The sequence below is a fragment of the Fibroporia radiculosa genome (assembly GCF_000313525.1).
Source record: "Fibroporia radiculosa TFFH 294 genomic supercontigs, scaffold4512, whole genome shotgun sequence".
NCBI classification, from domain to species: domain Eukaryota; kingdom Fungi; phylum Basidiomycota; class Agaricomycetes; order Polyporales; family Fibroporiaceae; genus Fibroporia; species Fibroporia radiculosa.
The window spans coordinates 33134-60069 of NW_012133407.1; the positions used below are offsets into that span (position 1 = coordinate 33134).

General features: G+C 51.7%; 9 protein-coding genes across 9 annotated transcripts; 5 read left to right on the top strand and 4 right to left on the bottom strand.

Annotated features, from left to right (window-relative positions):
* Positions 1–46: 46 nt before the first annotated feature.
* Positions 47–463, bottom strand: FIBRA_05443 (uncharacterized protein; the record flags this gene model as incomplete). The annotated part of the gene is made up of 1 exon (XM_012327208.1): positions 47–463. One exon carries the CDS (start codon positions 461–463, stop codon positions 47–49), a length of 417 nt encoding a protein of 138 aa, XP_012182598.1.
* A 1256-nt stretch (positions 464–1719) lies between these two features.
* FIBRA_05444 (uncharacterized protein) lies at positions 1720–4436 on the top strand (the record flags this gene model as incomplete). Its single annotated transcript, XM_012327209.1, has 12 exons — positions 1720–1807; positions 1860–1957; positions 2009–2133; positions 2189–2408; positions 2465–2670; positions 2726–2930; positions 2988–3053; positions 3109–3366; positions 3431–3838; positions 3902–4082; positions 4133–4268; positions 4319–4436. 12 exons carry the CDS (start codon positions 1720–1722, stop codon positions 4434–4436), a joined length of 2109 nt encoding a protein of 702 aa, XP_012182599.1.
* Positions 4437–4463: 27 nt separating this feature from the next.
* On the top strand, positions 4464–7519 carry FIBRA_05445 (uncharacterized protein; the record flags this gene model as incomplete). Its single annotated transcript, XM_012327210.1, has 6 exons — positions 4464–4745; positions 4801–5692; positions 5749–5996; positions 6046–6450; positions 6502–6577; positions 6630–7519. The coding sequence occupies 6 exons, from the start codon at positions 4464–4466 to the stop codon at positions 7517–7519; spliced, it is 2793 nt and encodes a 930-aa protein (XP_012182600.1).
* Positions 7520–8073: 554 nt separating this feature from the next.
* FIBRA_05446 (uncharacterized protein) lies at positions 8074–9505 on the bottom strand (the record flags this gene model as incomplete). Its single annotated transcript, XM_012327211.1, has 3 exons — positions 8074–8211; positions 8271–9259; positions 9316–9505. 3 exons carry the CDS (start codon positions 9503–9505, stop codon positions 8074–8076), a joined length of 1317 nt encoding a protein of 438 aa, XP_012182601.1.
* A 391-nt stretch (positions 9506–9896) lies between these two features.
* On the top strand, positions 9897–11812 carry FIBRA_05447 (uncharacterized protein; the record flags this gene model as incomplete). The annotated part of the gene is made up of 4 exons (XM_012327212.1): positions 9897–10034; positions 10099–11080; positions 11140–11238; positions 11289–11812. The coding sequence occupies 4 exons, from the start codon at positions 9897–9899 to the stop codon at positions 11810–11812; spliced, it is 1743 nt and encodes a 580-aa protein (XP_012182602.1).
* Positions 11813–12023: 211 nt separating this feature from the next.
* Positions 12024–17216, bottom strand: FIBRA_05448 (uncharacterized protein; the record flags this gene model as incomplete). The annotated part of the gene is made up of 30 exons (XM_012327213.1): positions 12024–12118; positions 12176–12236; positions 12287–12328; positions 12385–12448; positions 12490–12536; positions 12590–12599; positions 12661–12669; positions 12724–13170; positions 13221–13246; positions 13308–13523; positions 13575–13614; positions 13665–13933; positions 13988–14071; positions 14120–14164; positions 14215–14256; positions 14304–14342; positions 14395–14517; positions 14569–14583; positions 14636–14746; positions 14804–15066; positions 15247–15324; positions 15381–15396; positions 15446–15550; positions 15604–16066; positions 16134–16161; positions 16212–16403; positions 16462–16805; positions 16870–16947; positions 17009–17139; positions 17193–17216. The coding sequence occupies 30 exons, from the start codon at positions 17214–17216 to the stop codon at positions 12024–12026; spliced, it is 3507 nt and encodes a 1168-aa protein (XP_012182603.1).
* A 755-nt stretch (positions 17217–17971) lies between these two features.
* FIBRA_05449 (uncharacterized protein) lies at positions 17972–19333 on the top strand (the record flags this gene model as incomplete). The annotated part of the gene is made up of 5 exons (XM_012327214.1): positions 17972–18006; positions 18074–18169; positions 18206–18465; positions 18526–18712; positions 18766–19333. 5 exons carry the CDS (start codon positions 17972–17974, stop codon positions 19331–19333), a joined length of 1146 nt encoding a protein of 381 aa, XP_012182604.1.
* A 2037-nt stretch (positions 19334–21370) lies between these two features.
* FIBRA_05450 (uncharacterized protein) lies at positions 21371–22742 on the top strand (the record flags this gene model as incomplete). The annotated part of the gene is made up of 7 exons (XM_012327215.1): positions 21371–21553; positions 21608–21662; positions 21709–21841; positions 21891–21919; positions 21981–22357; positions 22431–22502; positions 22557–22742. The coding sequence occupies 7 exons, from the start codon at positions 21371–21373 to the stop codon at positions 22740–22742; spliced, it is 1035 nt and encodes a 344-aa protein (XP_012182605.1).
* Positions 22743–23215: 473 nt separating this feature from the next.
* Positions 23216–25825, bottom strand: FIBRA_05451 (uncharacterized protein; the record flags this gene model as incomplete). The annotated part of the gene is made up of 13 exons (XM_012327216.1): positions 23216–23253; positions 23314–23370; positions 23427–23544; positions 23644–23856; positions 23918–24006; positions 24057–24107; positions 24164–24251; positions 24309–24396; positions 24452–24851; positions 24905–25035; positions 25085–25161; positions 25212–25383; positions 25437–25825. The coding sequence occupies 13 exons, from the start codon at positions 25823–25825 to the stop codon at positions 23216–23218; spliced, it is 1911 nt and encodes a 636-aa protein (XP_012182606.1).
* Between the last annotated feature and the right edge of the window lie 1111 nt (positions 25826–26936).

The window sequence follows — 26936 nt, forward strand, 5'->3', positions numbered from 1 at the left end:
CAAATTTTACATACAAGATATCTTCCGCACCATTCATATGCCCTGGTCATGCTGCTATCCATCCGGATATCGTCTTGCGCACCGCTGTCGCAGCTGACGTCCGCTGCTCCGAGGATTTAATTCGTCTGATATCGCCTCTCGATGCTCCCAATGAGCGCAAGCGGCTTACGCGGGGCAGCAGCGCGCGCACAGATACCGCAGAAATAGCTTCCGTGGGAGGGATCGTCGCTGCATCACCCCAGTAATGCTCGCCCTTTGCCGCCGGGTCTGCAGACTCGAGTGGGCTCGTCCCACCAATGGCAGACGGCGACACTGAAATTCGCAGGCAGTGGATCCCCGCAAGCTCGACGACCGGTGGTCCCCGGCTCTCGCGCTGTTGCATGTCTTCTATCTCCGCCCACGCACGCCCCCGCAGTCCATGCTCCCCTGGGGCAATATCTATCACCGCTGAGCGGCGGAGCATTTCATCACGGGTGGGGTAGAGACGGCCGAGGTCGTTGGATATCAGCGTTTTGCCATCAGGCTGTTGCTATTGAGCTCGACCTCGTCCGTCTGCCCCGATCGGGGAGCGCAGCGGTGCATCGACAGCCACACCGCCGTAATGCGATCGCCCGTTCGCTACTGCGAAGACCCATCGGCACCATCGCGCGGTCGTCCGATCTTCCTCTGGCTCCGTGCAGCTGCGATATCCTGGCGAGAAGCGGATGACGCATGCGCCGTACATTTCTGAGCGCGGGGTCGCAGGCGCGCGCTTCCTCCTTGCGAGCCTGTACTGTATCGGATCAGTCAATTACTGCCTCAGTGCGCGTCCGCACTCGAGTCGGGACACATGTCGAAGTACACCGCCAACGGGGCGCGCACTGCTGGCTCCTGCCACAGACAGCAAAATGGCGCTGCAGCGTCTGTACGGGGTGCGCCTGGTTATGGTGTCCTCGATCAGCACTGAGAATTCGGATTGCACCGGCGGGTCTGACTCGCCGAGTGGTCTACTCGTGTTCCTATCATAGGAGTGGTCGCTGTGTGTCCGTCGATGTGCGTGTGGATGTCAAGCTCAGAGTTTTAGCGTGCTCCGCAGTGCGCTTGCGTGGATACATTCTTACACTAGGCACACTTACGGCTCACCAGCGGTGATTACTTCCAAACCGAAGGCCGAGGGGTCAAGAATGGTTATAGAAGAGCTGTGCATAGTACAGAGAACAATCGTGTCCATGGACATGTTGATATAGATTGTAGTAGAAGTTTGTCCACATAGACTTCCCGGGTCGCAGAAAGGATTTGTTCGAGATGGACTGAACAAACCCGGTGAAATTATATAAACAAAAATTAAAGTCGGTTCCGAGCGTCGCTCGGGGTTGGCCGAGATATCACCATATCACGTGAGTCATATTAGGCGCCCGATATTATAATTATTGATGTCGGCGGCAATAACTCGTTCAAGGTGGTCGTCTCAAAATGACACGAATAGGCGATTGAAAGCTACAAGCACGTTGTTGATGTGAGATTCGTTCAGTGTTTATCTTTCTTTGAACTGAACGAGTGACTCTAATTTACGTGTTGATCTCTGAATTGGCCATTTGTAGTGCCTTACAGGCAGTGCAAGCCGATCGCGGAACTGGGAGTGTCAGCAAGGTATGGGGGCGTCTTTTCACCAACTTCTGTCCTATTGAATATGATGGCTTGTTGGATACGTGTAACTAGCCCATACAGGATACTTTTCTAATGGCCAAAGAAGAGAAAGAACCTCCTCCGATCTACGAGCTCCATCCTCCGGAATGGCTGCCCAGGGCCCATTCGATGGCGGACCTTGGTATATGCTTATACGTTCTGTTACAGGACTCTATGCTGAATCCTATCAAAAGGCTACACCGGGTACTACCCACCCAAGCCAGGCGACGAGGAAGAGACGCTGACCGAGATTAATATGAAAAATGGCTTGATTCTCAATCTTTCAGTGCCTGTATGCGCATCTATTCTTGTTCTTCGACCGCGCATCTCACTTGGATGAAAGGCAGAGACATACAGTGCCCAAGATACTATCAAGAATAGCCTGCTGCATAACAATGCGATCTCCGAGCTCGAAGACTTGATGAGGCAAATTTTTGTGCGGCGCGCCGAGAGCGTCCCAGCCATTCCGTACGTCTAGTAACAGTGCCGTATCTGACTGGTTACCACTCACGGATCTCCCCAGGCCCAGTTCCTTTCGCATGCCCTCGCGGGTCACACTGAACGACACGAAGCGGAAGACCTGGTTCACGGACCTCGCAGATCCCGACGTCCCGCTGTACAAGCTGGGAAAGAACGTGCCACACGGCGCCAAGGGCCACGACCTCCTCGATCTGCTGCATACGAACAATGTCGCGATCCCGCGTGCGGTCTGGTTTCTGCGCGTCTTTGGCGGGAACGAGACGGTCGGTGACGCGATTCACACATGCGATTTTGCCATCTGATGGGTGTGACTGCGCAGGCAGGTCTGCGAAATAAACCTGGATACAACCCGACGCAGTACAGCCTCGAATGGGCGAATGTGGTGACGAGCTACATGAAGAAGCAGCTGTCTGAGATCGCTCTCCCGTCCGCGCCGCGTCCTGGGCTGAACATCAAACAGACGTTCAAGAGCGTACTCGCTGACACCGACTCTCGCGAGCGGTGGATCTCGCGCTTCACCTACTGGTGCGCCACACTCGTCCCCGGCTTATTCTTGCATTTCGTTCACACACATCTGCAGCCTGGAGCTCCTCCGAACGTTCTATGCCGAGGGCTTGGTTGACAACCGGGCGTTCCTCACATGGCTGGTGCAGCAGATGGGCAGTTGTAATCTAGCGCAGCTGGGCTTCGTCGCCCGTCTCGCTGACGAATACCTCGATGGAATGCTCGTCAGCCGGGCGCTTACACATCACTTTGTGGAGGCGTCTCTGAATAAGCTGATGGAGGTGTGTACAGATGCGCGTCCCATCGATGCATTGAAAACTCATTAATGTCCGCGTTAGATCCGCACGACATCAGCCAAAGAACATCTACAGAACCTTGAAGCAACGATTAAGGACCTTGTTTCCGTACGCTTGGTTATCTTGGCACACGGTTCATATCTAACCTCACAGAATTACGCAGAGATGCTTCCTCGCGCTGCCAGACGCGTTTGTCAGCCCTCGTATCTGGGTGATGCATTCTGCCGTTCTAGAGGAAACCTTATCAGAGACGTTCGCCACATCGTCTTCGGAGAGTGCGTCCGAGCAGTGTGTCCAAGCGCTGCGCCAAACATACTTGGACCATTTCTCTGATGTGAAGCGCCGGAACGAAGCCATGCTTTTTCGGCATCTCCCTCCGCGTGTGGTCGGCAGCCTTACTTCGGCGCTCTCAGATATCAAGGTGTGCGCCCGCCCAGGGATTTCTAATTCTATTTTGTGAGACACCATGCTGAGGCTTCTGTCAGCTGCTCAATTCGCTGTCAGGGAAGACGGACATGGACACGGTCATGTTCTTCGATACGTCCTCCGAGACGCAAACGACGTTCTCGCGGAAGCTAGACATTCTGCTCACGTGGAGTGTCACATCGCTGCAGTACGGTGACCACCGTCCGTATGCGGCTGCCTGCTTGCTGCGGGAATGGCGCAAGAAAGTAGGGGAGCGCGCGATCCGCCATGAGGCGGCATCGCCGGACGAGTACATCCAGGATGAGGTGTTCGATTGGCTGGACACATCGAGCGATGCCGCGGAGCCGGAGAACCTCCCTGCGGTCGCGCTGCTCTTCGGGCAGCTTGTGAAACACGGCTTGTTTTCTTATCAAGGCTATGTGCAGCGTTTGATTGCACGAGGGGAGTTGGGCCTTTTGTTTGGGCAGGTGAGCGCTTTGCCTGAACTTTCTATCACAGCCGTACGGTGCTCATTGAATGCCGGTACACAGGAAGTCCATTCTCGGCATCGGGACTTTTTGCGCTGGATTGCCATTCATAGTTCGGATTCGTCCTTGATCAGGCAGCGAAGAGTGACACTGTATGGGGTGCGAGCGCGCGAAACACCGGAAGATCACAATGAACGCGAGGTTCGGAAAGAAATTCGCGCCCTGCTCCCAGAGCTGTTTGGGGGTTCGTCTTCATCACCTACTGCTCGGTTTCTTCGCTGACAGCTTCTGTAGGGGTCCCATCGTCCGGCGAGACACTACAGACCATGTTCTGGGCAAGTTGCAGCACGTTGTTGACAGCACCGCGCTACGAACAAGTTCGCACAATGAAACAGTGGCTACTGCCCATTCTTCGCAAGCATATCGCCAGGTGAAGCAGTATGATTTTCGAGCAGGAAGCTACGTGCTGATAATCGACAGTCGAGGCAGCGGCGAGGATGCCGGAAGCCATGATGTTCTCAAGACATTCACTCTTGCTGTAGTGCTCATGGCCCGTACGAAATGTTACGGATCTATGCTGGAGGCGAGTTCTATTTGACTGCACGTCAGCGCATGTCGGCTAACGATGTGGTTTGGGCAGCTGACTCTGTACACACTCGAGCATGCATCCAATCACGAGCTGTTAAAGGCCGTCATCGAGACTTTACGTCAGCACATGGAAGTCTGGGCGTGCATGAACATGTTGAGGACCATCGCAGGTGCTCTATTTGCTGCCCACCAATTTTGGAGGACGCGCGGAATACAGACTCGTGCGCTTCTGTCTTTGCTGACGGAGGTTGACAACGGGCGCTACTTGGAACCCCAACAGCGCGAACAAATGCTAGGGGATCTATCTGCATACTCCCATGTAGGTGCAGACATTGGGTGCGGCGATGCATATGTTCTGACGTCCAGTCTTACAGGCATTGCACCCTACCAGTCAGCGTTCTGATGCTGTCCCGCTCGTTCTTCCCGAGATCCTTTTATTAGCGACCGATCTGAACCCGGATGCCCCGTCTGACCTGGCCAAAAGTCTGTGGTACAAATACATGGCGGCGCCTGATTGGGCCTGGAAAGTCTGGGACAACACGATCGCTAGTCTGCGCCAGATACCTGTTATGGTATCCGATATCGCTGGGCGCCGGGCATGCGCTTTGCGCTATGCGAACTTCCTCTGGCATATCGACCAACACCTCCCAGACGGATTCGACAAGCAAGTATTGGAGTGGTTTCTTGGTGCCGGCAAGAATGAAGTGGCAGCTCTCAACGTGGAAGCTTGGGATGTCGCCACTGTTGTCCTCCTCCACCTGTGTATATGCGGTGCACTCAACACTACCACGATTCTAGAAGGTTTAATATATCCTACGTGGACGATGGGTGTGCAAGCAACGTCCAATGATCAGGGAGAAATGCTGGAGACAATGTTGTCTGCGGTGAATGCGCTATTCGAGCATCTTCTCCTACGGGATGAATGCGGAAATGGCATGCCGCCTATGGACATATTTGAAGCGCAAGGCCTGCAAACTCGACGTCGAGATGTGTTTCGAGAGCCTCACTTTACCTCTGTTGTTCATAATTTACCAGCACTAGTCTTGATTGAGCACAATCCTTCGCTTCCGGAAACTCTGCGGCTAGAGTGCATGGCGCTGCGTCAGTCGATCTGCAAGTTCAGTGTTTTTCGGCAAGGCGTGTATCGGGACCTCGACGCTGTGCGATATGCTTTTGAGAAATTGCTCGAATCCCAAGCAATTGCGGAAGATATGCACGAGTCATTAGTTACCGCCCTTCGTCTAATGCTTCGTGATCCCGGGCTAGGTAGGTCGCCTATCATGATGTCAAAGTCGTTTAATAACCCAACACTATGCATATAGTTGAGGATACGGGGTTCGTAGCGGTATCTTCTCTTCTTACACCCTGGAAGCTCGCCGCGACGGCAATCGAGATCCGACTGACGCTGAAGCAGTTGGGAGAGGGGCTATGTCGCGACACTACCCGCTCTGCTGCCAATATGACATTGGAGAAGCTGACGACGTTTGTATTTCAACAATGTAAGACCCCAGAGGAAGCAGACTTCGTTGCAGAGATGATGACGGAAGTCAGCAGAGAGATTGCCGGGAAGGTTAGTTATTTCCATAATTAACCCATCTCCATATCTAATGAAAGTATAGTTCGCCAATGCCGGATTGCAGCGTATGACAGAGCTATTTAATGCACCATGGTCCCCATCGAAGACAGAAGACATCACAGAATTTGTGGCAAGCGCCGGCGAGGTCCTTCGCTTGCTATCGAAAATTGTGGAACGGTTTCGCGAGGATGCATCGCTACCAACCCTCATTTCCGGCGTTCAGGACCAGTTCATAACAGCGCTGAATTCTAGGCTCGAGCGGATCATGCACGAGATTGCCAGCAAGAAACAACAGACTTCAGACGATGACACTATCCATCACGCTTCGCACTGCGCCATATTCCTGTCTCGACTTGTCCAATTTGATCTTGGCTTCCCTGGTGCATGGACAGCGCAAACGAAGGTCGTGAGTGAGCAATTATGTCAAACAATCACTCAACTCGGACTGGTACGTGAATATGTAAGAGATGCGAGCCCCTTTCTCACTGATAGACCGCAGCTTCATGGCGAAGGCTCCGGGTTAGACGTCGTCGCTTTCCCGCTGCTACTCGACACGCTTTACTATGTACTTGATGGTGCGTTATAGTCAACACCACTGGAAGCAGCCGACACTGACGAACGCGACAGAAGCACCCGCCGATCCGAAGGCAACAACGTTTGACCCTTTCCGAAATTATCCAGATCTCGAGCTTTCGCAACTGCCCCCCGGTATGCCACCCGACTATCGCAAACGCATGCGTGCTCTCCTGCCCTATGTAGCTCTCAATCTGACCGTAGCCGATCTTGCATATGCGTCTAGGGATGCATCTGGATCAACCACACTCCTGCAGCCTGTGCAAAATAGGCCATGGGAATGGACTGAATACCTGGGCGACGTTCCTTCCGGAGATACAAACGTCAAAGGTGACGAACAATCGGAAGATCGGCATGTTGTGCGCAATTCGGCGTCCCTCGCACTCGAGCTCTTTGGTGCGCGCATGACGGGCGACGCGATCCTCAGCCGAAATGACAATGCGATGGTGGAAGAGGCCGTGCGTACATTCCAAGACAACTTTTCGAGCGAGAGCGTGTTCATGCGGGACTGGCGGGAGACCCGGGTGGTGCTAGACGGTGACGTCGGTGGGAAAGCAAAGGCAGGTTTGGAGGACGAATCCCAACTCCCCGGCTACCCCCAATCTCTAGGCCCTGGCACTTCAGACCGACGGTCGTCCTCTCTTAGAGCGTCCCCTGCAGCGTCCAATCGGTCTGGGCGGACACAGTCTGGGCCCAGTTCTACCTCGTCCCTTCGTCAGAGCCCTGCACAGCAGCATCCGCTGAGTCGGCTGTCTGCATCGACATCCTCAGAAGTCATAGACGTGGATACCTTTGAGCTGCCCTCGGGTAGGCCTGGAAAGCGCAAGGCAACATCGAGTGCCACAGACAACGATGATGAGATTGAGATCGTGGAGGGCCCCGCGCGTGCGGCAAAGAAGCCGAGGGCAAAGGTGAGCGCGAAGACGCGCACGAAGAAGCGCTGACCACATCTGCTGGATGGGAGCATTGGACATATAGACAAGAGTAATTCTCTAACGCACGTAACTTATGATTCTGTTTGTTGTCGCACATTGTATATTACACACATGCACGCACGCTGTTTCATATCATTCATGAGATTCTTGTGAATCTATAATTTGGTACCGTGATGCTATCCTGACGAAAGCCTGATACTTTGCCGTGAGAGGAAGGATAATATCGTGCATACAGAGGACATTGTACACCAGCTTTCCGTCGCACGAGGTTGAATGTCCGGTAACACTATCATACGGGCGGTAAGAATAGCACCTTCCTTTTGTGGAATTTTCACGAAGTACCGGTAAATCCCGAATACAGGCGCTCAAAAACCGTCGACCTGACCCGGGACATCCGACGCAACTTTAAGCCAGCCAGCAGCCAACCCGGGAGATGGAGACTTTCAGACATGCACGCATGCAGACCATATCCAATCATTCATATTTACAATTTGCTGATCACATTCTAACAATGACTATAGTACAATCACAAAAATGGAGAAACCTTGAAATTCACATAGCGATCAAGCAGCAGCGGCAATCGGTCGAGGGGCTTCTTTTCCTAGTGCTGGAACCTCTTGTTTTGCGCCCATCACATCGCCAGTCTGCAAGCCCAATTGTAGCTTGTGCGCACGGCACTCCGCTAGGAAATCTGTGAACATCTACAATGATGCAATGCATTAGACATAAAACATCAATCTTGACAAAGGAACACGCGTACCTCGATCGTGTCCAGCGGACCACCCGCGCTTTCAGGATGGAACTGCACGCCCCAGACCCTGCGTCCTGACTCTGCAGTGCTTTTGATGCCCTCCACACTCGAATCGTTGCAATTGATAAAGAACGGCTCCCACCCTTCTGGGAACGGATCTTGCAGCCGGAGCGCATACTGGTGATTTTGACTCGTGACGTACACCCGCCCAGCGCGGATGGAACCCGAGGACGCTAGCGCAAGAACAGGCTGGTTGTGCCCCCGATTACCAAATGTCATACGGTACGCGTCGAGTCCTGCCGCCATGCCGATTACTTGGTGGCCCATACAGATTCCGAAGACAGGTTTGTTCCACTCTGCAAGTGTACGTCGCAAGTTGATAGCTGCAGGTGTACAGTGGTTCGGATCACCGGGACCATTTGAGAGGAACAGTCCATCGTAGCGGTCGCGAATGGCGTTAAAGTCGAAGTCCCATGGGAGCACCGTCACAGCCGCACCCCGCCGGACGAGGGACCGCAAGATGTTTGCCTTCGCGCCGAAGTCGAGCACAGCGATCTTCACGTCACCGGTGGGGTTCAGGTCATACGGGACTTTGGTTGATGCTTGCGCAACGAGGTTCTCAGTGGTGGGATCCCAGTACTCCTCGGCTTTGGGTGGCGAGAGGGTAGCATCAGTTCCGACAGCCAGGCGGCCGAGAGTCGTGCCTTGGTCGCGTAATAGCCGGGTGATGGCACGTGTATCAACACCTGAAATACCTGGAACGTTGTAACGCGCACACCACGACGCGAGGCTTTCGACGGCGGTATGGTGCGAAAAGCGCTCAGCGACATCAGCGACGACAACCGCTGAACACTGGATGGAGGGGGATTCAAGCACTACGCCAACATTTTGCGTATCTACAGCAGTTGTGTTGTGGGGCACGCCGTAATTTCCAATGAGGGGAGTCGTGAAAACCAAGATTTGACCACGATAGGATGGGTCTGTCATTGACTCGGTATCTAATGAGGTCAGATGAGGCGAGGATTACCGTGTTGAGGCCAATAACATTACGCACATGAGGTAATAGAAGTGGAGAAAACAGTCTCGCCATAGATGCTGCGAGGAGCACCAAACGAGCGACCAGTGAAAGACTGGCCAGTTTTTAGGTGTAGTACAGCTGGCAGCGATGTGCTTTGGGGGAGAGTGGCATGAGTAGCAAGGCCCCGATAGAGACGAGGAACGCGGATGAGGTTGCGAGAAAACATGGCTGAATTTAATGGCTGAGGAGAGAGAAAACGAGATCGCTGAGGTAGCTGTTACACGACGCGGTGAGTAGACGGTTAGTAGCAACGAGGGGAGAACGTACTCGTCGCGAGTGTTCTGCGTGAAGATCATGTACGAGCGGGGGTCGCTCACAGGATGTTGCGAGGTGGCCGATACTAAGAGGCAAGTCGTCCTGGATCAAGCGATGACTCGCGCCTAGAAAATTTCTCGCGAAAATCCTTCCGAATAGTTTACGTCATTATTTAAATAATACGCACATTCACGTGGACTTAAGTACTCCTGCTTGTAGTCGTTTGAAGTGTCATTAGAGTGCATTCGAAGACTATCAGCTTTACTGGCGGCGGCTCACGCGCATGAACTAAACAGACTACGATGAACTTTCTCGACGCATATGACATTGCAGGCACACCGACCCCTCCGCCAGGCCAGCAGTCCGAGACCAGTCTAAACGACGAGGTCACGCAGGTCGTCGGCCAGCTTTCCCGCTTTTGGGGCGGATTCCGGAAGCAGGTACGCCTCCTCACCCTACCCGACTACTCAGCTCAGCATGCTGGGTACATATCGTATCCTGTAGAGCCAGTCCGTAATCGAGGCTGCGCGTAAAGACCTAGGCGAGGTCGTATCGCAGGCGCAGAAGGAGCTCAGCAAATATACCGCTGATTCCAGCTCTGTGCCACCCGCAGCAGGGTCGACGAACGATGCACCCTCGGAAACAGACAGAGACAATGATACTACGCCATCCGTATCGGTTTCAGCCAGCGCAAGCTCCATCTCCCCAGCAGACACCGAGGACATTTCTACCACACCCAACCCTGACTCAGGATCACAAGCGCTGCCCCAATCGCAAACCCTCTTAGGCCGTCTACAAGCATCTCTTCCCCCACAGCTCGTCTCGTCTGTGCAGGAAAAGCTTCCAGATTCTATCAAGCATGCCCGCGGAATCTCGCTCTCCGCGCCCGACTTCGCGACACTCCGCAGTACGCTTACGACAGAGCTGCAGCGCGTGCAGGGCACGAGCGAAGATTTCCTGCATCGCATGCAGGGAAGCGGCGAAGAGCTCTTCCAGCGCATGCAAGGAAGTAGCGAGGAGCTGTTTCGCGAGGCAGGCGAGTTCCTCAAGGACGCAGTGCGTGTGGTTCCCCCCGAGGAGGGCGGCTTCGGTGGCAGTAATGCGGGAGTGATGTGGGACGGAACAGACGTATGGATGATCCCGACATTTGGCGTGGAAAGTACGGCCGGGCCGCCAAGTGCGAAGGGAAAGGAACGGGAGACGGAGGGTAGGAGATCCCAGAGCTCAGGACCGGATTCCAGGCGACCATCGATGGATGGTATCCGTGCGGCGACGACGAGGGCGGAGGCGCTGCTTACACAGTTGAGATACGACCCGCAGGTACTACGCGCAGATCCTGCCGCCGAGGGGGAAGCGTTCGATAAGTGGGCCGCGACAGAAGTGGATGGCGAGGGCGTGGGTGGAATAGAAGGAGATGTCTGGAAGAAGCGAGTAGACTGGGAGATGAATGAGCGTCCAGAAATGAGAGTACTCTATGAGACGCTAGGTAAGTTCAAAACAAGTGTTACGTCTACGTTCTCTTTCTGACGTTGCATGCCCTTGAAGTGCCGACAGAGCTTGATGCTATAGCGTTCTGGACGCGGTATTTCTTCCGTGTGAACCAAGTTGAGCGGGAGGAAGAAAGAAGAAGAGCATTGCTGCGAGGTATATGAAACGAACTGTTCTCTTACCCGAGTTCACTAAAATCTTTTCAGGTGCAGTGGAAAACGAGGAAGATTTCAGTTGGGAAGACGATGACGATGAGGCAACGTCTCCTACTGCTTTAACGAAGTCTGCGGCTCCCGCTGCAACTACTCTTCCATCCACTCGCCCTAGCACTGAAACGTCTGTCGCCTCACTAGTAATTCCCGCATCCGTCTCTGCCAATCCTGCAGTACCGTCGCGCGTCTCAACACCTGGCTTCATAAGCTCCCGCGAAAGTGAGGACAGCTATGATGTTGTGTCTGCTCAAGCGAGCAGTATAAGCGGGGCGGACGTCCGAGAAAGCGAAGTCGCCAAGGAGAAGGATGAGAGTGAGGATGAAAGTGAGGGTGAGAGTGAGGAGGAAGAGAATGAGGACGACGAGGCGGAGGATGACAATGAAGAGGAGGAGGAGGATGGTGATGGTGATGATGATGATGAGGAGGAGGAGGAGGAGGATGGGCAGCAGGAGGAGGCAGCTGTGAGGGATTTGAAAAGAACTAGTGAGCAAGATGAGGAAGAGAGTGATTGGGAATAAACAAGGAATCAGAGGCCAATACCCAACATGTATGTATCATAGTTATTCCAGAGCTGATGTATGTATGGTTTGCTCGTGGGTTACAATCAAGAACGAAGGCGACGGATTACTCGAAAACAAACTATAGCGATTGGCAGTCGTATACAACAACAAGAGCAATTACAGAAATACTTGATTGAGATGAACTATTTGGTAGACCTCACTTTCTCCCTCACACACGCCATTCGTCTAGCGTACGCCTTTCATTGCGCGCACTACCTTCCTCTCCCGCGGACCCATGCCGATCACCGAACAATGCGATCAACTCTATTCGCATGAGCCGTCATCAATATCATGCTAATGCCACGCAATGGAGCAACAAACCTTGTAGTCTTGCCTCTCGCTTCTGGCGTTGTGTTTCCTTGCTTTTGATACCAGAGAAAGCCTAACACCAAGTGAGCCGCGCAAACGGATTGCACGGAACAGACAAATGACCTGATCTATGAGCTTTTTCTTCTTCTCTTGGATCTCGATGACCTGTGATGCATCAATCATGACCATCCAATATTAATCCGTGGAATCGATTCACTTACTTTGGCCTCGACAGTGTTTTCAGCAATGAGTTGATAAACGTGTACGGGTTTCGTCTGTCCAATGCTGTAACGCATGTTAAATACATAAAGGGCTAGACGACGGACACGACGTGCCGGTTACATCTGTCTATGGCTTGAGACTCAATACCTTCCTGTTGTTGCAGTCAGCTGAAATGCCACAAAGATAAAGCCAGTAGGTACGTACTTGCCACCAGCTGTTACCAATGGTATATAGAGTCAGCGCAATACCGTAGGGAAACAGCAGAAGACACTCACGGATCCATCCTGAGACAATAAGTAGATGAACAACTCGAACAGATCGATTGGAATCAAACTCACAAGTAAACATTATTAGCGACTGTCAAATTCAAACCAAGAGCTCCTGCCTTGAGCGAGATGAGCATCACTTTGGGATTGACCTCGCTGCCAAATGCAGAACCATCAAGGTACTTTGAGACTGAAGGGGGGGCTGTGCTAATTCGTGTTTTCTTCCGGCCTTTACCTTTACTCTTTGTTTTCTTCTGGGCATCCGTATCGTGCCCGTCATCGATAAAGTCGCTATCATCGCAGGCGGGCAAGGCGAAGTCAGGATCATCGCGAGCATCGACGGCGTCATCATCTATGACAGCGCTGCTGGTTCGATTACGCCGACGAGTTGAACGCACAGATGCTTCCTGTGCCTCCTCTAACTCGGATGATGATCCCGTTAACGACACCGAGAAGCGTGCGATAGTCTCTTGACGCCTCCGGGCAGACATTTGCCCGTCGAAGCGGACGTACGGGATGCTAGATATTTGGTGAGGTCATTTTTTTAGGTGCGACCATTTTAAACTGACCTTTCTTTCTCCAAAGTTTCCGCAATCTTTGTATAACAATCCGTTGGGGTCAATGTCATTCATCAAGTATTTTAGGGATGTACGCACCTTATCCAAAAAGGATGTGAACTGAGAGAATACAAGTGATTTCTCGGTGTCAGGAGAGAGCTTCAGAAGATGAACTAGCTGGTCGATCTTAGCAGAAGAACCAGATCGAAGCCGATCGTTGTCATCCTCGTCTTCTTGATCACGAACAGGTGCTTGTGTTAGCTCTGTCGGTGGAGGAGGTTCTACAAGGTCGCCTATTCCCAGTGGACGACGGTCCTGTGGTACATCATATCAAAAATGGCAAAAACAAGTCGTATGCATGCATACCATAGGACATTTCGCATCGCGTGTGATCACCTCAGAGATGCTGACAGTAAGTCAGAGAAAGGACACGGATATTAAAACTGGGGCTCGCACCAACTAAGGCAGAACATGTGTGCACAGCCAGTTATCCTGGGACTGTCCATGATGTCGAAACAAATCGGACACTCTTCATTGTCCTCGATACCTTTGGCGAGAATACCTTGAAGTCGTATTTTATCCTCCGGCGTGATATGTAACGAAACAGGCTCGTTCTCAGCTCGATCCGCGTTGCGGAGCTGTTCTATGTAATCCGCAGGAACGAGGCCTGGATGTAGTGCCAACTGCCGCATCCGAGTCAACATTGCCAGGACATTGGAATGTACCTATGGGTTCGAGATGAATATGTGACGCCGGCACTGGGCCCGACGCATGCTTACTGCGGCTGCATGTATGCCTCCATGACGCTGAACCAGATTATCAATTCGTTGCTTGGCCACTTCTTCAACGGTATCATACAGTTCCTGAAATTCCATTAACACATGATCGTGATAGTAGATCCAAACACATACTCTTGCCTCGTCTGTTAGTGTCACCGGTACGACGGTGATATCGACCTTGATGCATAAGATTAGAAGGCAACATTCAGAGTTCGCGCATTACGCACCGGTGGAAGCGGAACTAGATGATTTCCTTCGCTGTCTTGCATCTGCAAGCAGCTCAGCAGATGTTTGGACAAAAACGACAATCCCTTACCTCCTTTGTTCGACGAATGCAGACATGACTCATCAACGCCTTGTTATAAGTAAGATACGGTTATAGCATTAACATGAGACGCAGCACACACCCTAAGCAACTCTCCGCCGCTGGGGTCGCCGTCTTTCAAAGGGCGCAGCAACATACGCTTGAAGAAATCCTCGTTGTCCAGAGGCCGGCAGATTCTCAGGAATGTAAGAATGGAGCCCAGATCCTACAAATAATTTGCTCAGTGTTCAGATCTACATGCATACCGCTTACTAACCTTTGGAGAATTGACCTAGATCCGCCGTCAATGAGGGGCGCAATATCGAATGCGCAGGTCGACGTACAATCGGCGTTCCTGATAGCACCCAACGGCGTTGCGCAGTTAGGGCACACACAGCTTTTGCCATCTTCGTTCGTAAATTTCGAATACTGTGCCCTTCATCGAGGATTATTCTCTATACAAGACAAACTTTCAGTTCGGAGATAATGTTGGCATCTGACAATACACCAACCTTCCAAGCGACATCGAACAAGCCATTCTCGCTCTTCTTGCTTCGCTTCTGGCTAGGGCCCTCAACCTCAGTCTTCGTGACAAAAGAATCACCGTGCTCTTTGGTGACGGTTTGATAAGTCGTGATGATAACGTCATACTTCTTCAATTCTTCTGGACTCATCGATCGTGTAGCTCCGTAGTAAACACAGGACGTGAGTGCGCCTTCTTGCACATGATCCGCGATCTGTTTCTCCCAATTGGAGAGAACTGAAAGTGGTACAACTGCACAAGGACATCAGCTGCTTATCAAAAGTAGAGGAATGCATCTTGCCTATGAGTGTAGATTTGGAGTGATCCACTGGGATATCTGCTTTTGTTGACAAAATCAAAGCGAGCATAGTCAAAGTCTTTCCCTGTAAAGTACAATAAACTACAAAGTCGAAAAAAAGACAATTTATTTACTTACCAATCCCATGCTGTCGGCACATAGTGCACCTCTTCCAAGCGTAGGAGCTACTTCTTGAGGTGTCTTCGTTGCCACTTGAGTCAACGACGGTTAGTAAGGTCACTTGAAGAGATACAAACCGGACACGAACAATTGAAGTAAAATGACTAACCCCATAGTCGTTAGCAGAGCACTTAAGGAAATGATTTTAGATACCTTGCCCCCAGCCTTCCGGATTTGCCAAAACTGTACTGGCTTCTCATCCTCCTTCTTCGGCAAGACAGGGTACTCGTGCTCAATACACCACTGCAAAGCTTGACTCTGTAGGCCATTTGAACAACCAAAATCACGCAGCGCGCAATTCCGATACGTACCTGATGCTTCAACAAGTCAACCTTTAGTTCCCCACTTTGTTTCCCTGGAGGACTTGGATGCAATGGCAAACCTAAGACATCGTCCACAGAGCATAAGGTGTCCAGCAAAGAGCTCCGTCGCCCCTCATCATCGACCCTCTCCAAATTGTTGAGAGTCTGTTTTAAATCCTGTGCTTTCTGCATCGCTTCCTGCTGCTTGCGCAATGCTTCCTGTCGAGCGGCAATTTGTACCGCAGACATTCCGGTTGGCGTTTGGCTCGCTAGGGGGTATGCAGCAGTAGATGTCGACGCCCCATGTTGAGAGGCCGGTAGAGGTCGCGGTGGCACAACTCGAGATGGAGGCGCCCCAGGGACTTGAGCGTTGGGTCCACGGGGCGGAAAGCCTCGCTGGCCTGGAGTCGCCCAAATGAGAAGCGGCTCAAGCTGAGATCTCTTGTCAGATGCGCCATATATCTTGACGGTCCTAGATGCAAGATACAATAAACTCAGATACCTGGTGTATGCTGTGGCATTGACCACAAGAAGCTCACATGGAAAGGGAGTAAGCGCGACCGGTTACTGATATCTGGTAAGCTGTTGCGGTGACCTAAGTATGAGATGACACTCACGATTTCCCTCGTGCATGATGCCCTCGACACTAACAATATTCTTGTCAATGAGGGGCGCGAGCTTTGTCGCAACATTTCTCGGGACATGTCCAACCTGTTGAGACCCAATATTTTGTACTTGGATTGCATTTCTGTCGAACTGATTATTCGGCTGCCTGAGCAAGCGGACTTCTTCACCAGGTCCAACCAAACCTATCTCAGGTGCACAAGCAAGTTGGCACAGACACAACACCGCGGGCGGGTTACGCACCTTTGTAATACTGGATCCCCACCACGTTGGTTCTTAGCATACAATATAGCTCGTCTTTGTTGTCCTCGATTTCTATGACGTCATCGTTTTCCTCTTCCTCATTATTCTGGGAGGCTGCCAGCTGTGAAAGCAGGCGAGAGCCTTTGGATGAGGAAGGAGTGGGGCCTCTGGGGCTTACTGGCGTCGACATGGGAGTAACAGCTTTGCGCTTATTTTGACTCCCCGAAGACATTGCAGAACTAGCAGATGGTTGTGTTAGTTGCACTTTAGCCGTATCCGGTATGTCATCAGGAGCGACACGACGAAGGCCGACGGCGATACGGATCTTGGCTTGGTCTTCGGGACTGTACCATCAATCAGAACCTAAGAAGCGCGTTTTTGAGCAAATGCATTCTGACGAATACTCACCGCAAATTTTTGAACCCAGGAACGCGTTCCAACTTCACAGTCGCCAGTTGTCCCAGTATCTCTGGCGTTGCGCACCCCCTTGCAGTGGCCACCCAAATTATGAAGCACATTGATTGATATTTAGGAGGAGTACGCTCACCAATGCCTCCACCGCACGGATTCTCCGTATGGACCGAAAGTCGTTTGGCCGTATCTAAGCACTCCTAGCTCGATGAGCGATCCCTTGCAGGGAGGCGCGCCATAGCACGCCGCGCGACTGCTCTTGCTATACTATCTAGGAATGAAACCAACAATAAATGCGTCATATTTTTCTCAATACTCACTTCAATTATGTGCGAGGTCGCCATGCTCCTCGTCGGGGCTGATAGAGTTCAGGACCTCTGCAGCCCGGGGACTGGCCCCCCGACGCGTCGCATCACATATAGTCACGTCACGGCTCTCAGCCAGCCTGCCGCCAGCTTTGCAAGTTTGCATAAGCGGATCTGGACGTTGATGACAACGAGCAGGTAGAAGAGTGGGTCGGCAATGACTGGCACTGACTTCAGCATACCGCCGTAATCAATATGTACACTCGCCAGCTGGAGACTTCGTGTGAAATGATCGCGCTCGCCCGTTCTCAGGCTGGCGTTAAGCTGCGACACGAGCAAGGGACCTCCACTACTTACTATGTACATCCGCTTCCTCGATGTCACTAAGTCGATTCAAGAGAATAGGCATCTCAAAACCATATATTCTCTTCGATAATGTCTTAAGTGTCTCCTGGGTTACTGTTGTATTATACAACGAACTGGCTATCTTCAACATTCAAATAGCGCGATGCTCATGGCCAACTACAGATCATACATTTTCCGTTCGTATCCCAAAGGCTTCTAATTCCTAAGAATAACCCACCCAATCGTAGCTCAGGACGAATGCAGACAGTAGCAAGACAAATCATGTTCTAGTAATAGCGGACCCTCAGATCCTGGACATACACTCATACCCAGGACGGAACCCATGGCTAACTTGGCTAAGCCAACTCGTGGTTGACCTAAATCTTCGCAAAAACTGGCGCGCCGCCTTGCAGCTACGCCCTGACACTGTTATATTCCTGGGCGACATGATGGATGGCGGGCGTGCCAATATATCGGACAAGGAGTAAGCGTGATGTTCGGTCGGATTGTAGCTGTATTCTCATATTCAACTACCTGATTTTTGACTGTAGGTATGAGACATACCATCAGCGTTTCCGACGCATATTCCGGTATGGTTCAGGAGAGCCTCCCCCAACACATTACCTTCCTGGAAACCACGACATAGGGTATGTTTTTGTTCTTTTTTTAATTTTATTCCTCAGCATGATTTACAACGAGTTTTTTGTTACGCAAAGACTTGGTACCTCTGTGTGGTTCTCAGACCGCGCGGACGAGCGTTACACTTCTCACTTTGGCCCCCAAAATCAGATTATTGATGTTGAAAATCACACCCTCGTTCTGATTGATGCTCCTAGCCTTGTTGAAGAGGAAGAGGAACGTACTTATCGTGGCCAGACCTATGAGCTCTGGGCAGCCCACAATCCCAAGGGCACAGTTGCATTCCTGCGGTCCCTTGGTTCACGTGCGTTGTCAAACAAACAGTGAATTGTATTATCCTTATGTGAGGCTCCCCCTCCCCCAGAACAGCATAGCTTGTCGACTGTTCTCTTCACGCATATTCCCTTGGCACGACCGGATGATGCACCGTGTGGGCCGCTCCGAGAACGCGGTACAATTCGTAGTGGTCGGGGCTTTGGTTACCAGAATACTCTTGCCCCGCAAACATCACAATTTCTCCTCCAGACAACACGTCCTAGTCTAGTGCTAAGGTGTGTAGTTATTTTAATTGATCTCCCTCAGTCAAATTGAGTACATAAAACAGTGGTGACGACCATGATTACTGCGAGTATGAGCACACCTACAACGATATCGTCACCGAGACGCTAGTGAATGTGACAGAGGTCACTGTCAAAACGTTCTCAATGGCCATGGGAGTGCGAATACCTGGTTTCGAACTTCTGTCACTTTCCCCGAATACGCAGTCATCGGTGGAAGCAGTCGCCACTTCACCATGCTTCCTCCCAGACCAGCTCGGCATCTATTTGTCTACTTACGTTCCCTTTGTCATCTTCAGCCTATTGCTCCTGTTTGTCTCCAACGCTCATCGTGTGCGCACGCGTGGGCGATTTGTCTCATGGGCTCCCCTGCCGCTATGGCTGCAGAGCCTGCCCCGGGGATGCGCGGTGACCGCTCGCGGACGAAGACTACGAGTGACGTTCCCTTTGCAGGAGTTAGTTGATGTTGATAGAGATGAAACTGTATTTGCGACCAAGACCGAGAGTCGTATGCGAGCACGCCGGGGACTGCTCCATGGATGGTTGGCTGAGGTCGTGCGGGTTGCTTGGATGCCACTCATTTGCTTCGTGATAATTGCATGGCATGTTTCTTAATGCCTTGGGGATGGACCTACTGTACATGATCTATTTGTGGACACCTTTTTTTTTGCTTCGTTCTGTGAACTGATTTACTTGGGCTGCTTAATATACTATTGTCTTGATTGGTCCCTGCATCCTTCACCTTTCTGTCTCGCTTATGTTAATCATGGTAAAACCTATGATTCCCAGCGGAACCGAACTGATAAGAATAATACGCCTTGCACAACACTGCTCTCGAGGACTGACTGGGTCATCGAGTCGCTGACGAACAGCTACAGTAGTCCTGTATCATAATTCCCATTTGGGAAAGCCCTTTGCAAAAGAGCCAGCACCGCAGATAGAGTGAGTCGCTCGTCTGACTCGGGCCCGAGTCCAACGTTGACAACGATCACCATTATATATATTATGGCTCACAGAAGTCTCAGGAAATTTGATCGTGCTCATCTGGTCACCACTGCAGTGACACCATTAGATTTGGTGGAGTCCTCAAGGTAAGGTCGTTCAGCCACTTGGGTCAAGTACGGTATAGCATATAGCCGGTACAGCAGAAATTCTTCATGCTCGCAGCCCCCAGAAAGCCCCGCTACAGATTTGAGCTCCATACCGAAGATTCCTTTGGTGCCCCTGGCACACCACACAGATGTCACGCTGGGTTCCAGATCTAAGAGCCTTCCTGTTACAGAGTTGAATGAGACAGGATCACTCGGTCCTCGAGCTCCGGGCGAACTCCCGCTGGCGGCTAGCCTCTTTCAATGCAAAACAGATTTGAGAAGCGAGCCGGTCCGAACATCGAGGGGTTTGGGACTCGTTTGTTGCCTCACATCATAGAAATATTGGCGTGGTGGGTTTGCCAATGCCAGGTTGTAACCTCGGGTGCTGTGCTCATGTTAGAGTCTTTTAGACTGTCGTTGAACATCGTAACCAGCTATCCTCGATCTCGTTAGTCTCGTGGGAATTTGGGCTAAACTTTATTGCAGAGACGCCACGGCGGACGAAGCACAGGCTTTTCCCAGTCCTTAATAATATACCCATGATCGACAACACAGACGAAAAACAAGTATAGAACAAATCAAACAGACCTCGAAGCTGATGGATACGCAGGCATGTGTTTGAACGTGCTCGGGGACCCAGGTAATGTCAGTTAGGCTAAAGTGGCGTAACTTTCGCTCACACTGCGCTGAACATAGTGCTGGCCTACATCTAGACACAGCTTACGGGGGAGGGGCTTGACACACGTCGAAACTTTGATAAGTTAGCGTCCGGTATGTGCACATGCTCTTCCCATGGCCGTGAGACCACTATATCAACGAGTCAGATACACTGGCACTACAGCTAACTTCTTGCCAGGTCATTCGACGATGAACGTAACGATCCAATGCGACGGCGATGGAACGTCTCCCACTACGCTCACATTCACTGGCACGACTTTCGTCGTACGCCAACCTAGCAATAGTGAGCTTATGCACATTCCGCTAAGTTGGGAGTGTAAATGTCAAACGATGCATATCTCTAGAGAAGTGGCCTTACATAGACGCCCCTGTCAGACAAGTCTTATGGGTTGAATTTCAAGCTAAAAGGCTAGAGGTTTCATTACTGGTAGAGCGGGGGAAGAAGCGCTTGCTGTCACTGGTACAAATTACGGGCAGCGTTGAAGCTCAGGACGTTGACACTGCAATTACATTTTCCACATCAGTCATGGATGCGGCTTATGCGGGCAAGTAATCATGATCTTGTATCGTGACATTGAATGTTTATGAAAGAAGTTCATTTATAGGGCTAGAGCGCAATAGAAGACTTAAGATATTGGCGAATCCAAAGAGTGGAAAGGTTAGTTACGCGATCGAGTCGTCGAAAAGTCTATCATGACAATCATTTATTCACTTCGCCCTCAGGGTAAAGCAACTGTAGATTACTCCAAAACGGTAGCGCCTATTTTGAAGGCAGCTCACTGCACAGTGGACGTAACATGCACGTCGACCAATCGCTGGCATTTTCACCCTCCTAACACAACCAATTACAGTTACAACTCATCAAGGTCATGCCATCGAAATCATGAAGGCTCTCAACCTCGACCAGTACGATGCGGTCGTGGTGATGTCCGGAGACGGACTTATTCACGAGGTCATTAATGGCTTTGCAGAGCATCCTCAGGCTAGAGAGGCGTTGCGTATGCCGATTGCTCCCATACCAAGTGGATCAGGTAACGCGTTAGCTGTCAATGTTCTTGGACCACAGGTTCGCAGGAGCTTATCCTGAGAAGCATATACTATTATTAACGCGTTATCGTAGGACGGATACAATGTATCTGCCGCCGCCTTAAATGTCGTCAAAGGCATGTACATCGGTTTATGGCAAAATAGCTGCCCTGATATCGTCTTCACATGCGGTAGGACGACTTATGGCTATGGACCTGTGCGCCATATCTCAAGGTGGAAAGAGCTCGTTTTCGTTCCTTTCGCAAGCTGTTGGCATGTTCGCCAATCTGGACTTGGGCACCGAACATTTGCGCTTCTTGGGATCAAAGTGAGCACACATGTTCCCCCCCTACGCACATCTCACAACCTCTGTGAAGCCGTTTTGTCCTAGGGTATATCTACGAAGGTGACATCTCATCACGACACCGTCATTTGCTGACTGAAACTGCATCCCGCCATCCCGCCAGCTTTGCGAAAAAAGCCGTGCCCAGTCAAGTTGTCCATGAAACTAGTAGACAGCGACAGGAAACGCATGCTCCGCAACTTGCACGAACGTCAGTCGAGGGCGCGCGCGCAATTCGCTCTTGAACATGATCCTTTGAACATGGGACCTACCACCGGATCCAGCGACGAGACACTCTCAAACGAGTCCACTGTCCAGCTTTCAAAATCTCCAGGATCACCGCCAGCGATGCTATCCGCAGAAGAAGATGGCTGGGTCACGTTCAATGAGCCTCTCTTATACATGTACGCCGGAAACGGGCCATGGGTCTCCCGTGAATTCATGCAATTTCCCGTCGCTGTCTCAGACGACGGACTGATCGACATCGTCGTGCAAGATTGCGTAAGCAGTCTCGCATCTCGCGTTTCACCGCAACTAAGGCTCACTTCTTCGCTTTCCCAATTGACACACCTAGACTGCAACACGGTGGATGTTGTTGCGCGCCATCGACGGAGCGGAGAAGGGTCACACGTACTGGATGTCTACGGTAGGTGGATTTTGGACAGCACGCGGCCGAAGTAGCTTCTTATATTTTTTCCAGCAACACTATTTCAAGGTATTAGCTTACCGGATTGAGCCGTATTCTAAGGGCCACCTCTCCGTTGATGGGGAGCGATACCCGTTCATGAGGATAGAGGTGGAATCCCATCGGGGAGCCGCTAGAGTGCTGAGTCCATATGGGTTCTGGCAGGCCGAATTCTCGGCCCCTGAAGACGGTACTAAGTGAACCTGCTATTTCTTGATAGACGTTTGGCGAGTTCAACGGACTGGGATACTTATTGACATGTACCCTTGCTCTTTCCTACTACTTTTCATTTCGGGAAATTCGGGTTGTTTGGTTTTGATTTTATATCACTAGCGATCCAATGGCTGTTAGCATCCTCACAGCAGGCCCCTCCTACCTCTGAGATAGCCCTCGCTCACCTGCAGCACGCGGGCTTAGTTAAAACGCATCCACGATGAGATTGCAGGTATAGCATCGTGATCGTAACAAAAACAGCATTAACAACAAGAATCAACAAGCGATCAACTAATTTTGCAGTGTCCATAGCGTCGTCTAAGTACTAAGTAGAAGTAAATAAATGCATGTGTTATAGGACATCAGGCGCGCGACGAGCCCAGAGTGTCCAGCAGAATGGGCGTCCACTCAGGGAACGGCTGCAGCGGTCCCGACGCGAAAGCGAGCGGTGACGAGAAAGCTCAGAGCTCGATCATGTTGAGATTACCGGAGAGCAGCCCTAAGACGCATTCGTTATTTATGCTCTTATCTGCAGAAGCTAATTGGATAAAAGACTGACGGTTCTCGAGTATACATCCATCAGGGACATGAATGCTCTGTCCCTCGTTCGCGACAACTACATCAAGGCCACCAGTCAATAGCGTTCTGAAGCGGAAGACGTGATAGACGTACTAATGACGGTCCCCCGCAACGTAACATTGCGTCCGAAATACACATCTCCGGTCACCGTGAGATGGTCGAGCTCAATGATCTTCGGGATCTTCTTGAACCGTTTCTGGAACTGCGCGATCTGCAGAAAGTAAACGTAAACGACCATCGCATCTCAATTGGCAAAACAAAATAGATAACATTGCATCACAGGCGAGAAAGCGACCGGACCGTAACTGACCTTCTTAAAGTGGTCTCCAAGCTTGATGACAGGTGTCGTCTCGAACATCCGGTTCTCGTTAATAACGAGTTGCCCGTGCTGGAGCGAATAGATGTCGCTCTTGATAAGAAGCAGGTCCGAACAGCTCTTCACAGGCAAGAATCGGGACCGCGGCACGTTCACACCGTGTGCATTACGGAAGTGCTTGATCGCTGCACCAGCAGCGGTTTCAAGCTTGAGGTAGATGAAATAGGTAAGACGTCTGCGAGTCAGATGACATGTGAGGGCAACGAACCTGGATGATTGCTTGCCCATCCTCTGTGGTCTTGGGATTGACGATGATATCCAGCTCCATCTCGCCGTTCTCCATGATTCGTTTCAGCGCTGGACAACTATCAGCCACAACGCACACAAAACGAACGGCCTCAACATACCCTTGAGGTTAATCCACAAGTTATTGGTGTTGAAGATCTTGAATTTCCGTACTGCAATTGTTACCAGTCAGCTCAGGGCCGTATTGTCCATGCGGTGAAGAGCTCACCGGACTTGAAATCTTCAACGTGTTCTGACGCTACTTGAGCAACCTCCAGCAAGCGGATGGACCCCTCATAATCAATGAGCGTTCCACCCTACATGCAAATGTAATTAGACAAGTAGAACAATTTACGAAACACGTATATATGCACCTTGATATCCGCTTTTGTCTTGTCAGTGACCTCCATGAGGAATTCTGCTTGAGATTCAATCATGTGCTGCAAGATCTTCTCGTCGACGCTGTGATAATCGCAACTAAGATGTGCAGTCGATTTACGGAGGCGTAGCCACGTACACCGCACCCAAGTTATCTGAGTTGGACACGAAAAGATATTCCTTGCCCTCGGAGAGCAGTTGATCAAGTACACCACTCTGGTACAGTGCGTTGTACAAGTCACCGTGCCCTGGAGGATACCAGTGCTTCTTGTCATCATCAGCAGTCTTGGGGCACGGGAGGAGCGTCTCTTTGAAGATGCGGGGGTATCGGCTCTGGTTAAATGTGGTGATGCGGAGCTGCTGGTTTGCATACTTCTTGATAATACGGAGGGTGTCGTCGTGGGTGTTGAAGGAGGTCATAAGGATAAGCGGGACGTCGACCCTGTTTGTTGTGTTCAAGTGCTCAATTTGGCGCACGGTAAGGTCAAGGAAGGTCATGTCATCCTTGACTTCGAGCGCAGACTTTGCACCAGTCATCCCTATGCCAAATTAGATCAGACTGGAGTGCGCGCAAATCTATTGGGATGCTTACCCATGGAAGTACCAAGACCGCCGTTGACTTTGAGGACTGCGAGTGTGCTCAAGTTGGACGACGACCCTTCGGAAAGCCGCGCATAGGGCACGATCTGGTCGTCTGCGGGAGACTTGATCTTGTCCCATACGCTACAAACGCGTCAGTAAATGCAAATCTTAGAAGCCTGCATCAACTTACAGTTCCTGGCTCCTTGCGCGTTCAGACAAGTATCGCGTGAAGAGATAGAAGAAAGATTGCATCTCGATATCGAAAGACTGCAAGAGGGGCTGAGCCTGAGCACAGAAAGCGAATACTGAGGACATACGCGTTTGGTATCGAGATCCTGAACAGACTTGACGAGATTGCTGATCTCGTTACGCATGGCCTTTGCAGCAACCCCAGTGGTCGCCGTTTTGAAGTCAATGTGACTGGCGCCACGGACGCGGGCGTTGAAGGAGTCGCTTCGGGGCATGAGGGAATCGGTGGCCATCGTTGTACTGCGGGATAGGATGAAAAATGAGGGGAGGAACACACGGCAGAGGGAGCGCACCTGGGGTTTATGTGGAACGGCTGGGTGGTAGTGGTGGAGATGAGCTGAGGTGCGGAGAGGGTCCTGGCGGGAGGAGCACGGGGACGGTGATGACGTTTATGTACTGGGCCGTCGTCCGGATTGGGGGTGGAGAGGGTTGGGGCCTCCTCGCTGATGGGCTCGCAGATCGATCCCCGGGGAGCGTAGGCGGAGGAGGCAAACTGGGAGAACGTGCGGCTCCTGCTTGGGCCTGCGGGCGTGAGGACCGGGGCGAGCGAGAGCCGTGCGATGGGCGACGATAGCGATGGGCCCAGATTCGGCGGCGACGAGCAGAGCGGGGGCAGAGGCAGAGGCGGACTCGGACTCGGACGCGGCTTCTCCTCCAACTGGCACGACCAACGTGCGTGCATAGACTATCCCAGGCGTCGACGACGGGTTTTATGGCGACCTCCGTCTCCATCATCCTCCGCCTTATGTATCCCTCACAACCAACCTCCACTCGTCTGCCGGCTACTTCTAGACTCAGATGCGCCCAAGATCTCGGCGTCTCTCCTCCTCTTCATTTCCAACTTGTCCGACTCCCTCCCTTTTCCGCCGTGATGTCAGCGTCCAATTCCCGGCGGGCTCAACATCTCCATAATGTGGCCTGCCTAGCGCACTTGGTAAGCTCCTGATGCGTGTCAGGGCTTCTACCAGGGGGCACGATGCGAGTCTCGTCTGCGTAGGCACCGATGGGCTTCCAGATACGTGCACACTGCTTCGCAATTTCAGTTGCTCATAGGCAGAATCAAACCCTCGTGTTGACAGATCTCCGAACGGGCACAATGCACCACTCACACATGCTCCGCTCAAGTCCCATTTGCCACGCTGCAGGGTCGCCTCTGTCAGAAGCCAGTCACATCGGCAAAACCTCTCATATGTCGCGTCTCGTCCCGACGGCTTCCATCTCCATAATATTCCTATCCTGAGATTCAGTACCATCCACTCTCAGTCAGTCCGAATGCTGCCAGACGCGTCTAAAATTTGCACAATCCCGAGGACCGAGGAAGCGCCGGACTGATTGTATGCGCGCGGACCGACTTGAAAAGTCCCTCAGTCCAGTTGTGGAGGATGCGCGCTGCAGGTGCGCTCCAGATATGGCGTCGTCTACCTATCTAGCCGTCGTTCCGATGTCATGCGCGACCGCGAAACACGAGTAGAATCACGACATGCAGCCGCAGATTCTACGACGACGCCCCATGAAACTTCCAATCTAGCATTTGCGCCTTAGACTATGGTGAGCAACTATCACGCCTAAATCTCTACGCGACGCTTGTTCCGTAGCGCTATCTCCCGGGTCCCTTCATGCCGTTCTAGTAGGCTACTTACTGGATGCCCTTAGGTCAATTAGGAATGGGCAGCGGCAATTCAAATGACGCAACCCGCCACATAAGCGACTTCGTGTCCCGACGCCTCGAGGTTTTCCTGATGGCCCCGTGTCGAACCCCCAAAACAGCAGAGCGGCGTCGTGGCATCTCAGCG